This window comes from Corythoichthys intestinalis, chromosome 21, assembly GCF_030265065.1.
Source record: "Corythoichthys intestinalis isolate RoL2023-P3 chromosome 21, ASM3026506v1, whole genome shotgun sequence".
In the NCBI taxonomy this organism is placed as follows: Eukaryota; Metazoa; Chordata; class Actinopteri; order Syngnathiformes; family Syngnathidae; genus Corythoichthys; species Corythoichthys intestinalis.
In genome coordinates, this window is record NC_080415.1 from 5,494,266 (window position 1) to 5,510,423 (window position 16,158).

Consider the following 16,158-nt stretch of genomic DNA (forward strand, 5'->3'; position numbering starts at 1 on the left):
TCCCCTCACACCCCCATCACGGTGCTGGGTGATGGCTGCCAGTCGGGAACCTGGCAGCCACAGTAATAGGGTGGTAGGTGGGTCCCACACTTTTTCTATATGGCGTGGCTCCCGGGGTGTGGCCTCCCCTCTGCCTCGGCTGCCGGCCGCGGGAGTGGGTTGGGGGGTCGGGTCTCCGATCTTGCATCGCCCCGTGGCAGTTCCTGCCTCCGCCTTCCCCTCTCTTCTCTGGCTGGGCATCCGCCCTGCGCTCCGTCGCGGGTCGCTGGCTGGGCGCCGGTGTATCAGCGGGGTGTCGCCTGCACCGGCGGGGGACCCTGCCTTGCCTGGGGCTTGGTGGGCCGTTGGGGGTCCCGTGGCGTGCCGTGCCGGTTGGGGGGCTGTGGCTGTGGCTCGTGGCCCGGGTGGGCGGGCGGGGGTGGGTGTAGGCGTGGGGTTGGTGATGCGTCCCCTCCTGCCATCCCTGAAGGCCGGTTGATGGGCGCGCGGGTGGCCCGGGGGACCACCCTGGGTCCCGGGGGGGGGGGGAACGGTGGCTCCTTTGCTGGGCGGCGGGAGGAGGGATGGGCTGCGCATGGCCCCCCCACCCCCCCGCCTGCCCTCCCTCCCCGGGCTGGCTGGGTGGGGGCCGTGGCCCTGGGTTGGCGCCCGTGCGGTCTCTCCGCCCGTCTGCGTGGCTGTCGCGCGCCCGGTGGGGCTTGCGTGCTGCTGGATGTGGTAGGGCATGCTCGGGTTGGGGGTTCCGGTGCCGGGATTGGCGATGCGGCGGCGTAGGGTTGGTCGCCAACGGGCTTACACTCATAAGAGATTCACACGATTACTGGGTTCTAGATCACAGAACTGATTTGTGTACACGCTACCCCTTTCAATCACTTAGCTTATAGTCTTATAGACACCCCCACCCCCATTCTCCTCTTTCACTGGCCAATTGGCCCCCACATGGTGTAAACCGGAAATACATCTCGCTGACGATAGCACCAGCATATTAGTAACTAGTTTAGATGTTCAATGTATTTCTTGTTGTTGTTTGTGTATGTGTTTCTTTTCTTTCTTCTCTTGTATTTCTTTTCTTCTGTCCCCCCATAATCCCTTCCTGTTCGCTGCTTTGTCATAATAAAAAGGTATTTTGAATGATCACAATGGGAGTATGTCAGACTCTCCATGTGAAACATTAAAACTGTTCAGAATCCGGGCACTTAGACTTCCATTCTCTGTGTCAAACAGCTGAACAGGACAGGTTTTAAAAAAAAAAAAAAAATGGTCAACGACGGAAAATATTCGGTTAACGCGACCCCTGATGCATACAGACAGAACATACTAAAGATGCCTTAAGAAAATACTTTAACGTAGTAATATCAAATAAGGGTGGTTTAAATATGCCCCGGGACTAAGGTGGTCAAAAGATCAACAATCTGCTTTCAAGCTACCGCAAGAAAACAAAATGCTTAAAAGTATGAGAGGGAAACATTTGCAAAAAGTATTTTGAGGCAATGAAAAGGTCATAAAAGACTCAACAAAAACGTATCACCATGTAGAAGGAAATGGAGTAACCCGGTAGTGGTGGTCTGGTGACAGTGACAAACTACGTGATTACCCCGAGCGACTATTGTGTGCATAAACAGGGCGCCCTCTGTAGGTCAAAACATGTTCTAAATAATATAGATTTTTAAATCAAAGGCAATATTTTATGTGTTTCTAATAACATATTTTTGTAAAACAGAGCAATTGTGGCTAAGTCCAATGTTCCCTTTAAAGCTAGGTTCAGACCACAGGTCTTAATCCACATTTCCTATTTGTATGTTTGCTTTCCAAACAGGATGATAACATTGTTGGTTGACTCGGAGCAAGATACGTAACTGCATTTCCACACTGAATACAATCTTTCTTAAAAATGCTTTGCTGCATAAACGGATGAGATGCAAAATGTCTTCCAAGACAACTAGAGGAGACTAGTTTTGGTCGATTCAATGCCCTGAGAATGTTTAAATGTTTTTTTTTTTTTTTTTTTACATACTATAATCATAATGTTATAGACTATGATATAGGCCAGAGGTCACGGAACCGCGGACCTCGGTCCGGTTCCGTACCCCCGAGCCGTCTGGACTAATACACGTTGCAACAACAAAAATCATTTTTTTCTGCGGGTTTACAGAGCAGAGGGTGGCAACAAACAAAAACTTTAGCGGTGACGCGCGTGAGCCAGCCAATGGGAGTGAAGCATTTGAAAGTTATTTTTAGAACAGCATGTCTTACACTCGCTTTCCAGACTCCGCGGAGTAACAGCCAAAAACTGAGCCGAATGAAGTTGGAGAAAAGGGGAAAAGGTACGGCAAATGGCGTGCTCAAAACGATGCAAGGTTGATGCAGAAAACAGAGTGTTTAAGGAGGAGTAGACCAACACATTTTTGTTCATTTTACCTGGCGGCAGCACATGCCTCATCTGTTCAGAGACGGTGTTCTGCCAAAATGTACTACATTGGCGAAACGTCCTACATTACTCGAATTTGACACTCAAAGTACTACTGTGCGCGCTAAACTTGTTTTGTTTGGATGCATACAGGCAGAACGTACTAAAAATGCCTTAAGAAAATACTTAAATGCAGTTATACCAAATAAGGACGGTTTAAATACGCTACGTTGACTAATGTGGTCAACTGCTTCAACGCTAACACATAAAAACACAATGGTTAAAAGTATGAGAGGGTAATACATGCAAAAAGTATTTCTGAGGCAATGAAAAGGTTCTAAAAAACTAAATAAAAATAAAAACAGTGAGTACTCGCCGCTTCTGACCGATGTGCGCATGTATTCGGATGCTTGCGCAAGCGCGCTGAGCATTGTGTAGACGTTTCGCCGCGTAGTAAGGAATGGCCGAACAACGGTAGCGCTTGTAAAAGCAGCAATTTGAAAAGGCACTATGACACGAAGCACGAAGCTTTTTCGCAGTTTCCCTATGAACTCTGCCATCCGTTCTCAAAAAGTAACGGAATTAAGGGCTCAATATGATCGCTTTATAATTTATTACTAATTAATTATTATTTATTACTAAATAAATAAATAAATTTATTTTTTATATTTTATTTACATTTTTGAATGTTGTAATTATCAGCACGGCCACGTAAAGATACGTTTGTATTTTTTCGTAAAAAAAAAAGAAGCATTAAAAAAATTTCCGGACCCGAGATTGTTGTAATTTTGAACCCAGAGGATTTTTAATTCATGACCCCTGATATAGGCTATGAGGACTTACCTGCATGATTGCATGAGGCCAGCAAGACTCTGGAAAAAGCCCACATCATTTCTGTTCTTCAGATAGTCCAACATTTTCTGTCCCAAATCAGAAAAAACTATTTGTATTCATTGTAATCTAAAGTGTGGTGCATAGACAGAATAGCCAATACTAGTACCAGCTGAACTGTAGAGTTTCCGCCATTGAGAATTGCAATGCCCAGTTTGAGAGTTGAGGCCACCATGGGACCCATTTCACCTGGTGATAAAGAATAATGAGAGCTCTTTTTCACAGACTCATTGTTTGCTTTTCAATTCATACACGTGTGAGGTCCCAGAATGAGGCAAAAATAAGACTTCCTTTATTTCCACTAAACTCGATATCAAGATACTCCAGCCATCATTCAAAGGGATGCAGAAAGTGCAGTTTTGGGTTGGATAAGGATCACTCAGCCTTGGTAGAAGCTACTGTATGTACCATCGCAGTGTTATTTTTTTTATTAGATTTATTGTTCACGTATTAACCAAAAGCTGAATTAAGAAGAATATTCAAGGAAAAACCCTTACCTTTGCTGGCACTGATGGTTTGAAGTACCATCTCAGCAGCTCCACGGTCATGCAGCCTTTCCTGCTGGTATAATAGCTTCTGCTTTTCCATCTCCTTCTCCTATACATTACACATACATGTAACTTGTTTTGGTGGTGCTGACGACGTGATCATACCCACACATCTTTGTGCCTGGTACACATTCCGAGTGGCGACCGTTATTTTACAGAGTTAGTGAATTCGTGACCTGCGTGACTGAAATGTGTGAAAATATAGTTGCTACTCAGAAGGTGAACCCACAGGTTTTTGCGCCTGTAGATGGTGTAGGGACTTGTAGGTACACCTTTCGAGTGGCAACCGTAACTTTACATAGTTGTTGAATCCATGACCTGCATGAGTGCTCTGTTAACAATAACACAAGACTGTGAGCCTGGCTTGATTTGTCTACTAAAGGGAAGTTAACATTCTTTAGTAAATCTCACAAGCGGTCAAATTTTAAACATTCATTCATTCATCGACTCTGAACTTGCAATATGGATTTGATTAGTTGGTCCCTCATTGCTTTTGACAAGATTTTTTCAACAAGACACGGCACGCCAGGAGAGTCGTCCTGCCCGGATGGGACCTTTGCGGTGGGCTACGTGAGGCACTCATGGGACCACTTGAAGCCCGCCTGTTTCACAGTCTGATCTGTGGAAGACGTCAAGAATATTTAGCTGATTGGCGTGATGGTTGCTGGGTTTCTCCTGTTTGGCTTAGGAGGTGTCCTACTGTACCAAAACGTTTCCAGGACGGCAGCTTTCAAGGAAATTGGCAAATTGACCACTGATCAAACGGCGCTATTCAAGGCTTCGGAAGACCGAATAAAAGCCCGGATTGGGAACTTATTCCGTGCGAGCACGGTCCGGTCCGGGGATGGGTGGAGGAAAGTGGATACCATCGGGCACCAGCTGATGGAGCTGTCGCGTCAGACTGCTGATGTTGGTAAGGACTTGGGGGATCTGCGATCCAGACTACGCCTTCATGATTTATTCAAGGCTTCGGAGGACAGGTGGAAAGCCCGGATTGGGAACTTATTTTGTGCATGCACGGTTAAGTACGGGGAGCGTTGGAGACGGGTGGAAACCATTGGGCTCCAGCTGGCGGAACTGTCGAATGTTGGGACTCTGAATGTTGGGAGAGACTTGCGGGAATTAAGGCCTGCCTTTCGCTCTGATGAGCGCGATTGACTGAGGACAACTGCAATTTTGGGACATACTAATTTCTGGATTCGGCTTAATATCGGTTTAAAATCTTCCCTACCTGACCCCCCCATGCCTCCCCTTCTGTTGCCCCCTCCTTCCTCCTTGGGAGAGCCGCACAGATGGTCCTCATCTGATGGTCCTCATCTTGATGGTCCTGCGACTCTTTTTTTTTGTCTATATGCACACACAAATACTGATATACATGTGCACAAACACACACCACTCCCTCCCTCCAGTCCGCTTCCGTCTTTTCCTGCTATCACTGCCCCCCCACACGCCCTCCTCCAGCCATGAGTGGGCAGTTTTCCTTTTTGTCATACAAAAAAATTTCTGCACGTGATCTGTGCATCGTGTCATATCCCTGCTATGTTGTATCATATATGTGTATTGACTGTAACTTGCTTGTAACCGCTCTGTAATTTCTGAAGAAGAGGGAAAAAGATGGCGGCGCGGTTCATTTGCGGCAGCTATTTAACAAAACTGAGCCGCATCAGGGGATTCAAAGCGTTGCGTGCGGCCCCAGAGCCACGGGTTGCAGACCCCCTGTGCTAGTCAAACTATGAAAAGAACCTACTTCAAAACTTTTGACTTCCTCCCCATCGTCATCTTCTTCATCGTGACAACTCTGAGCAAGGGGGATAAAAAAGAAGCCCAAAATTAAATTTTAGAAGTGTATATAATAAAACAGATTCAAAAATAATTATAATAAATAAATGGTAGGTACCTTGGCCATTATATCCGCATAAGCTATGTAGAGATGATCTTCATCCAGTTTACTACAACAGTAAGTGCATATTAAAAATGTAGAAACTGAGAGTCAAGATGAGTGTAACCCACCATTTCTCTGTAAGGGCTGTTCTACTGAAAAGCTGGATAAGCTGATGTAGTGGGTCAATGAGTTTTACTCCTTCGACTTCCTCGAATGGCTCTTGTTCTCCTGATTTCTGAAACACATGTTCAGCAACTGTTAATACTAGAAGATCCTAGCAATAATTCTTACTTAAAATAATTACATAAATTCTTTATATCTGCTCAAAAGAGAATTGTGTAGGATTTGCAATTGAATCATTGATTAAATTGTCTAATATTTCAAAAAATATTAGAGGAACATGATTTTTTGAAATACTCTAAGTGTTCTCAATGTTTAAAGCAAGATTTATCCATTTTGAAAATCGATTTTCAGCCCTTAAAAGTTATTGTTTGATTCAGTGTTTACAACGGATGTCCAATCAGCCAATTACGAGAGAAGTTCTTTGTCTTCGTCCAGGTTGCCAGAGCTCTGTAGGTTACTTAGACTATGGTTGCAGAAAAAAGACAAGGATTTCAATATACGTTGTGCACTTGTTCTACAGGTACGTTTACTTATACTACAAGAAAGTGTCATTATTTGTACTCAACTATGGTTACTCGTACTACAAGTACGTGTACTGTACTACACGTTTGTGTAGACGTGTACTGTATGTACATGTACATGTGTGTACTAACACTACAAACACATGTACTGGCGTGTACTAATACTACAAGCACATATAGTTGCCTGTAATTGTGCTACAAGTATGTGTTCTTGTGTGTAATTGTGCTCCAAGTATGTGTGCTTTTGCATACTTGTACTATAAGTATGCATACTGAAGGAAAAGAGTCAATTTTTCCTTTTTGCAACTTGTTTTATTCTTATAACGAACAGGAGATGATGACACAGAATTCAGGAATAAAAAAGAACAAAGAATTTACACTTAAAGACAGACAAACAGAAAAGACATGACATTCCGGTACCGACACACGGAGTGTGTCCCCTCCAAGAGCCTACCCCTTTTTCCTCCCCTTAAATTGGGAGGGGGGGGGGTGTAACTGGTCTTCCAGACTTTGCTTGGAATGAGCCACCCCCAGCCCTGATCAGATTACATACACTGATAAGAAAATAAAGGAGCCTGTGTGAATACGGAAGAAAAGCAAAGTTGATGCTTCCACATATGATTATTGTGAATAAATGGAAATATATTTCCACAAAATTCCTCTTTTGAATTCAATTAAAAATTGAATTCAATACTTATATGTACTTGTACTAAAAATATGTTTACTTGAATGTACTTGTACTACAAGTGTGTGTAAATGTATTACAAATTTGTGTGCTTGTACTACAAGCACATGTACTTGCATGTAGTTGTACTCCAAACATGTGTACTTGCGTACAGTTGTACTCAGGGGTGAAAGTGGCTAGAATTTTTTGTGGAACTCCCTGACATAAAGGTCGGCATGGAGTTTGATTTATGTATTTATTTATTTATTTTTCAAACCTCCTAAAACATTGAAATGCAAAAACTACTTTTGGCACAGTTATACATATAACACACAATAAAGCACAACAGGTTTTACACATGCATTAGGCTAATGCGTGCGACACTGAAACAAGGCAATGATTTGCAAAATCCCATCTTAAAACGCCATCTAATTTTTATTTTCCCTCAAATCTAAATGCAAAAGCTCAATTCTAACTATTCAGGGATGTAAATTAAAAATGAAAATAATGTAAACATTGATTGATTGATTTTTTTAAATAATAAAGATGTAATTAAAATACACTAACAAAAAATACTTATATTATGCACAGTAAATGTAACAGAATGTATCCTGAAGATAAAACAAACATTGACTTATTTTTTAATCATAAGGAAATAAATAGGTAGGCTTACATAAATGACAAAAAATACAGGGTGACCCAAAAAAACGTTTACACTCAGTTGACTGCTTGTTTAAAAGCCATTGAAACATATCTAAATAGGTTGTCATGCTTAAGTGATTCATTAAGGTCACTCAATGCAGCTGGTAATCTCTCTTCTCTACAATTCCTGTGCTTCTGCTGAAAATGAAGAAAACTTTAGCTGTACCTGAATTGCTGCGTGCCGGTCTGACACCTACTGAGATTGTAGCAAATCTGAGAATATCCAGATGTGCAGTCTACAAAGTTAAAAAGAAGCTGAAAGATACTGGAACAGCCTCACGAAAACCTGGGTCTGGAAGTGCCGATCTGTGCGGACCAAAAAGTTGATTGACAAGGTGATATGTGGCCACCCCAGAGTCCAGATCTCAATCCCCTGGATTATAGCATATGGGTAACTGTGGAGGACAGTGCCTGTAAGAAGCCACAAACTTCTGCGGCAGCCTTGGAGAGGTCCATTGTTAGATCTTGGGAAAAGATGACAGCATCCTACATAAAGAAGACCTGTCAAGCGTTCCGCAGGCGCCTGGAGGATGTTGTGGCACTTAAGGGAGGACACATTGAAAAATAGAGTGTACTGTACATGTTCTTTACAATAATGTATAATTTGTGATTAAATTCTAATTCTAAAATGAATAAACATGGCATTTAAGTTGTATTATGGCAGTGTAAACTTTTTTTGGGTCACCCTGTAGTCCAAAGTGCACGTTAACATGGAAGATGTTCTGAACCTCCGAGTCAGAGCAAATAAAAGAAAAATAAAACTCATCAACTCTTTCCTTTCTGTTAAAGATCTGATCAATTTTCCGCTGCACTGCCCTTTTTTACTGCATTAATTCAACAAGCTTTTTTCCCTCTGTTTTGCTGTTCCAGAAAGCATATGCATTTAAACCAATCAGAGCTAACTATCCATGCTGATCACATGTAAATCTGACGTTAGTAGATTGTTCTTTTTGGAAATTTTTTTATCATGGGTTTTGACAGTTGACATCCTATTTTCAAGATCAAAGCACATTTCCGCCCCCGAATCTTTTACCGGAACAGCGTTCCAGACCCTTCTGGCCCACTTTCACCCCATTTTGTACTACAAACACAGCTGCTTGCGCGCACCGGTACTACAAGTCCATGTACTAGTCCCAAAAGCACGAGTACTTGTGTTTACTTGTACTACAAGTATACTGACCAGCACAGCAAAGCTACGTCCTCAAAAAAATGCCCAAACTCCACTCACAATATGATAAGCAAGAGTTCGAATTTGCAGAATTTGAATGTGTTTGTGTTAAAACTGCAACTGTTTGGTGCATGACCTTACAGCAAGATCCTCTATCAGTTTGTCTTCAAAGAAGTGTTCTTCTGCCTCAATCCAGGATTTCTCATAGCCCTGCAGGAACAAGTTGACAGCCCGGTGCCTAGATGGCAGGAGATCATGCATACGCTCAGTCAATGCCAAGAAAATCACATAAAAAATGTCTGGATTTTTTGTAAGGGACATTTTACTCCATTACTTCATTTACATCCTAGTCAAATTAAAATAAATAAATAAAAATAGGTCAGGAGAAAAACTCAGAGAAGCACTAATATTTTCTTTATATTTCCTGTCTTTGAACAGTTTGGAGTTACAAAACATTGATAGCTTCCAAAATTTCAGTTTTGATTTATTCAATTAGAAGTCTTGCCATTATGTTACTAAATATTCAACAATAGTCAGTTTTATTTATAGAACGCTACATTAAGAGGTCTCCATTTCTGGGGTGTTTGCACACATATAGCAAGCAGCCCAGCATCAGTCAATGTAAACAGTCACGTTAGCTGCCTGTGGCTGTGTATTGCGGGCAGGACATCTCGGCAATAGAGGACAGGGTTGTTTTGCTGGGTTTAGTCAATATTTTCTTTCTGGACAATTATTAATTTGTATGTCATCACTTTGTACTTTTTTTTTTAAGGATTGCAAACAGACATCAGTGAAAAGCGTACTGTCATACTAAGCATGTAAGAATACATTTGACAAGAGCTTAGTGTTATAGCGATCTTTTTATATTAAGTACAGCTCTACATCATTTTTTGATGACAACACTTTTCAGAATTGTCACGTATTGCAATGGAGGCAGTTATTGTAGGAGCCTAAATAATGGTTAGTTAATTATTCATGTAAATAGTGATTTATTTATTTTGGTTCTATAAAACGAGCTTGTGACGTCACGTTCGACGATACATGCAGAAGTAGCTGTGTGTGTGACAGTTGCGCTAAGGCTCAATTTAGATTTCTCGATTTAACTTTCAAAGTAGATAATTTTTCATTTCCTCTCTCTCTCTTTCTCTCTCTGTTTGCTATTTTGTTTAAGTTTTTTGTTATATTAAAGAAACGAACTTAGAACGAGTAGTGGGAGTATTTTTTTTTTTTTTTTGCCGCAGTCCAGCGTGCGTGAGGAAGGCAAGCAAAGAGAGCGTCGAGCTGGGGCCTTTTTACGTTTTGAAACCTAGTCATTATTGATCTTTTGAGACAAATGGCTGTGCAATGTGTTTTGCGACACACCTAGCCTAGCTGCAACCGCAGGGCTTCTTATAGTGTACCAATTAACGGTCATCAGTAGGGTAACCAATTCCATAAGGTCAAAATGGAAGACTATTTTTTTAAAAAGTAAGATTTGCGGGGTATTTTCATCAACAGTGAAGTTTTGCACAGTTTATACATCATATTTGTCTGAATAAATAGAAGACTATTTTTAAAAAAAGATTTGCGGTGTATTTTCATCAACTGTGAAGTTTTGCACAGTTTAAACATCATATTTGTCTGAATAAATAGTAAAAAGTACCAATCAAACTTTTTTTTTTTAAATTTAATTAGTTTACAGTACCGTGTTTTCAAATTGCAACGTGCCCCAGAACAAATCTTATTTTGAAACGGTATTTACAAGGAACATTTGTAACAAACAAAATTCTTAAGAACAAGATTTTTTTGTGTAAAAACAATGTTAGCATTGAATTGCTCAAAAGAAGTAGAGCCTTTATAAGACAACTTTACCATGTTCAGCTGCAGTTATTTTATTATTCAGAGGCAATGAGGGTTCTCGAAAACAAAATGTTTTCGATGTCGACGCATCTGCTGCTCGCCTCATTCTTTTATGTTTCGCGCCCTCTGCGTTACTTTCCAAGGTTGCTTTGCCCCTACTGCTTACGTCCTTGCCACACCGGCAAAACGTCAAAAACCGTGCAACGAGTCTCAACTGCTTTTGACGAGGAAATTGTGCTCTTTCGTCCATTCAATGTTAAAAGACGTCCGCCGTTTTGGCATGTTTGCTACCACTATTGTAAAATCTCGGCGAGCAAATGGTGTCGTCAGATAGCGACATGTGAAGCATTGTTTACATTTTATTGAACCAATGATATAGCACATTTATAACTGAAGCCACTCTTGGTGAATCAAAGACAACTGGGCTGAGTTACGTCACATACCCTAAAAACCCAAATATAACGCGCACCCGTGTATAACGCTAACCCGAAACTTACCTGTAAAATCTAGGGAAAATTCTTGTACTTGTGTATAAAGCGCACCCTAATTTTAACACCAATAAATATGAGTCTCGTATCTCGAACTTTTATACGTTTCTTACCAGTAATCAGAAAGAGGGGATCACAGTACAAACGAAACGAATTCACGGAAATCATTCGATCAATCAGAGTGAAGTATTACCGAAACCAAATGGTGACGTCATATACCGCCATATGGATATGATAAGAAAACACCAGCAAAATCTGCATTTTTCTATTTCTTTAGTCAAATATTTTTAAAAAGAATATTAATTTTCTGTGGTAAAATTGCTCACAGTATACGGTAATAATTTTCACAAAGTAAGCTGTTGTAGTGAGTTTTAACATAATTCACCTGCGGAGCTAATGTTGGCAAGTTGTGTAGTTCCCGAGGATAAGAGTTTAGTGAAGGGAACAGCCGGAAGTAAACAGACGTGTCCCGCGAGTTGCATGCAAGACGTACGTTGTTACTTTGTGAGTTTCAACGTCAATAAAACAACGTGGCTTCGCTCCGTGGTTCGACACTCCTCCTCAGAGTCCTGTCCTAGCTCGCTAAACGGTCAACATTTATACAAAACGGCTCGCAGTATACGTTTTCCTCAAGATAACATGGCCGTGTCAGTAGCCGGCATGTTGCCACAACAAGGTAAGAAAAATGTACCGGTAAATAATAGACGAATAGTACAACAAAAGTATTTTAATTGTATTGGATGTGAAAAATATCATCATGAAAACAATTATTTACAACATGAAAATTGATTATTATATGACTGTCGTTCGGATCAGGTAATAATGTGCTGGTCCATGGTGACACTGGAACATGAATCATGCTGAATCTATGTCCATCCCTGTACCTGTGTATAATGCGCACCCGTGATTTTACAAGTGCATTTTGGGAGGAAAAGTGCGTGTTATATGTGGGTATATACTGTAAACTGAACCGCGGCCCATTTTCTTTAAAAGCCGCATAAATAGTGTCCGGCTAACGGGTTGTGCCAGACGCCAGACAGAAAAGGCTGAGTGTCCGTCCTAAAACCGGACAGGTGGTCACCCTATCATCAGACATGAGGAAGATGCAATGACGTCATCTAGAAAATATAAGGTCAAATGCATGACAGTCACTCTAAACTAAAACTGCCAGATTAGAACACTTGACATCCTTGAATATGGCTGGTACAAACATTTACAATGTGCATGACTATGTGAAGCAGAATGCATACATTTTACCTGGGCAGATTGTAGAGAGGAGCCATCCTAAAGCAAGCAACTACAGCTCTCTTTCTCTGTTTAGACAGTAATTTGTGCCACACAGCCTTTTTACTGCGCTGAGGATGCTCAACCTGAAAGGACAACATGACTCAGCATTTGTTTGCAGTCAAAACATGAACACAGGAAGCAAAGTTGGCCCTAGACACTTCTAAGAATAAGAAGGAAAAGAAAGTCATATTTTCTGTGGATTGTTTGTGCCTCAAGGAAACAATATTGCAACATTATTAATAATTATTTTCTAACTCAAGCTACCTTTTAAGAACAATATCATACAGTAATCTCTCTTTACTTCGCGGTTCACGTCTCAGTGAGTCACGGTGTTTTAAAAAGTATTAATCAAAAAATAAAAATGAAAAAAATATGCTTTGTTTCATTTTGAGGTGTGAGAGAGAATGTTTGCAGCAAGGCATACATTACTCAGGGGCTTTTTACATACAACCGGGCACTCATCCAAGGAATGTGATTGTTCCGTGGCGCGAGAGTTGACAAATGAGAGCACCAATGAGCACCATTGCAGCAGCGATCGATGGGCGAGACTGTTAATAAGAGTGGCTTGTCCCGTAAGCTGATTGGCTGCGCACATCACAACCTCGCCCAGCCTCTTACCTTGTTTTACAGTCTTTTTTTTTTTTTTACCATTTTTTTTAACCCATTCATTAACCGCGAAAAACGAGGGATTACTGTATGCAATTTTATTTTGCATCTCCAACTGTAAGTGATAGCAGTAACTATAACCTGGTCAAGGTGGAAGAGGACATGGGCAATGTCCAGAACTCTTTCTACATTCTTCTCTGGGTCAGACACTTCATCACTGTCATTCAGAATGTCTCTGTACAGTGCCCTCTGCCACCGAATAGCAGGGTCCTGCAACTTAAGATACAAAAACAATAACACAACATGCCACAATATCTAAATAATCCAATATTCAGTGGTGGTTTTATAACTAGTAGTGCTGTACCCATAGGTGGAGTTTCAGAGGGGGCCTACACCTAGTAGTGCTGTACCCATAGGTGGAGTTTCAGGGGGGCCTACCCCTGTTGGCCGAAAAGTGTCATTGCATGTAATTGACTCCTATATATGATTTGAAAATTAAAGAGTTTTCCGGTAAAATATTGTCTATGAAAGCTTTAAAGCAATTAAAAATAATAATGTAATGAGCAAAAAAAAAAAAAAAATTATAATAGGTCAAAAGCATTTTTCGAACTGATCATGTGACTAGCACCTGAGACGGTCATTTGCTTTGCTTAGCCAAAACCACCCAAGGACCGAAGATGCAAGATGGATATACGTAATTTTTTCAAACCAAAGCTTTCAAAAGTGACAAAAACTTCTGAGCAAGAACCAAGGAATAAATATATGGACCATGAAACGCCAGAGACCACCGTCAAACTGGTGAGCGGAGTTTCAATTTGCCCCACTAAAGACGATAATTGTACAACAGAACCACCAATGTCTTGCCAATGTAGTTACACCAGTCAAAAATTGTATCCCCTGGCTGCGGGAGCGCACACACACACACATCAGTTATGAGTTATGTTGACTTAAACAATTAATGGAAGCCAGAAAAAAACAGTTATAAATTTTGGACATCAACGTTTATTGAACTGGAGAAAGTCAATTCAGGACTTTAATTACAGTAATAACAGTTATAGCTCATCCTCTGAGTAAAACAGTAAAATATTGCCTTTACGTTCAGTACATATGCAACGTTACACGAAAGAATAAAAAAGGGTTTTTTTGATGGATGGGCCATGTTTTAAAACCTCGTACATAATAACTACATCAACAAAACACGGAAATCAAACAAATCAGTGCAGCGCAGTGGATCTGCCTAGGGGATACAATTTTTGATGGGGGTAACTACATTGGCACGACACCGGTGGTTATACCATAAGCTTATTCTCAATTTATTATTATAAATATTCTTGTAAGTTAATTTTATTGTTGACACTGCGTTTCGGGGTCATCAACACGTTGTGCCCCCCCTGCCCCAAAAGTCAAACTCCGCCTATGGCTGTACCATGCACTTGGAACGATTTTGGGGTCAGGATCTTGACACCTCGACAATGGGCAGTTATAGCCAGAATTGCACCACTTACCATCTGGTCATAAAACAATTGGCAGTGCACCACGGCCGCCCTCAAAGTAATGACAAATTTAGCCTGACCTAAAACCAGTGGCGCCTCCAGAAATTTTTCATAGGGGTGGCCACTTAAAATCTTGGGGTGGCCAAAACTAAAAGCCATAATTTCAGGTTTTCATTATATTATTGCAGTAAAAAGGTCAGGGGAAAACTATCAGAAAAACTTAAGGACACGGCTACTGATATACTTTGGTGTATTGTGTAATATTTGATGTTACTAATGATTTAATGTGCATAGTCCGTAACTGTTCAGTCAACATTTTGAGTTCCACAACAATTCTGTTTTATTGTGTTATGTATACTGTATATTAGGCATAAGGTGTACATTTAACTAGGGCTGTCAAACGATTAAATTTTTTAATTGAGTTAATCACAGCTTAAAAAATAATTAATCGTTATTAATCGCAATTCAAACCATCTCTAAAATATGCCATTTTTTTCTGTAAAATTTTGTTGGAATGGAAAGATAAGACAAGACGGATATATACATTCAACATACTGTACGTAAGTACTGTATTTGTTTATTATAATAATAAATCCACAAGATGGCATTAACATTTTTAACATTCTTTCTGTGAAAGGGATCCACGGATAGAAAGACTCGTAATTTTTAAAGGATAAATGTGAGTTTGTATACTGTGACTAAATATTGCCATCTAGTGTATTTGTTGAGCTTTCTGTAAATGATACTGTAGCGACTTAACTGTTCTGCCCAAATGCATGATGGGAAGTTGTGCAACCATGACTGTGTGTGGTGGCTGCAAATGCTATATCTTCTCTGTGTTGGGTAGAGTACAGGGTGTTAAGAAAAAGATCAACTCTTGTCATTCTTCCCCACGTCGCTTCCCACAATATTTATAGTTGCTGTGGGAGAGATGACAAAGCTTTTGCCAATTACAAGCGCGGCCCCAATGAATGCTTTTATCTACTCCACTCACTTGACACTGCTTCTTTTCTCTGTATAGAAGTAAAACGGCGCCATTGTAGGCTGTTTGCGGCAATGCGGGAATGAGTCGTACTGCGAATGCGTTAATTGCGATAAATATTTTCACGTGATTAATTTAAATTAATTAACGCCCGTTAACACGATAAATTTCACAGCCTACATTTAACAAAACAAAATAAATGCATTCATTTGGGATGAAATGCATAACTGATGCTACAACAATCTAACGATATACTGGCAAGCGGGGGTGGCCAGTGGGGTGGCCAACCAATTTATAGGGGTGGCCGTGGCGCCACTGCCTAAAACAATTGGCAGTGCACCACGGCCGCCCTCAAAGTAATGACAAATTTAGCCTGACCTTTCAACATTCTACAAGCCCGACTAACTGGATGACGTTTACCTTTCCTTGTAGGTGCAAGTTGTTTCGAATGACTTCGCGCACTTCTTCATCAGTATCTTTCTGTAAAAGTAACAAACAGTATTGCTTTTCAAACAACGGGTCAAAGCATTTTTACAGAGAGTCCTCGGGTTACAATG

The 16,158-nt window shown here is 40.8% G+C and overlaps 1 protein-coding gene across 3 annotated transcripts in view; it reads right to left on the reverse strand.

Moving 5' to 3' along the window:
• ryr2a (ryanodine receptor 2a (cardiac)) overlaps nucleotides 1–16,158 on the reverse strand; it is a 356,843-nt gene that overhangs the window by 99,016 nt on the left and 241,669 nt on the right. For 2 of the 3 annotated variants that reach the window (XM_057825570.1, XM_057825572.1), the window contains 10 exons: nucleotides 16,022–16,081; nucleotides 13,268–13,402; nucleotides 12,491–12,603; nucleotides 9,048–9,144; nucleotides 5,857–5,963; nucleotides 5,744–5,795; nucleotides 5,594–5,644; nucleotides 3,796–3,895; nucleotides 3,408–3,487; nucleotides 3,251–3,327 (listed from right to left, as the gene is read on the reverse strand). In XM_057825570.1, the coding sequence (XP_057681553.1) occupies nucleotides 3,251–3,327; nucleotides 3,408–3,487; nucleotides 3,796–3,895; nucleotides 5,594–5,644; nucleotides 5,744–5,795; nucleotides 5,857–5,963; nucleotides 9,048–9,144; nucleotides 12,491–12,603; nucleotides 13,268–13,402; nucleotides 16,022–16,081 (872 nt within the window). The remainder of the gene's footprint in view (nucleotides 1–3,250; nucleotides 3,328–3,407; nucleotides 3,488–3,795; nucleotides 3,896–5,593; nucleotides 5,645–5,743; nucleotides 5,796–5,856; nucleotides 5,964–9,047; nucleotides 9,145–12,490; nucleotides 12,604–13,267; nucleotides 13,403–16,021; nucleotides 16,082–16,158) is intronic. The other variant, XM_057825571.1, reaches the window with a different exon arrangement.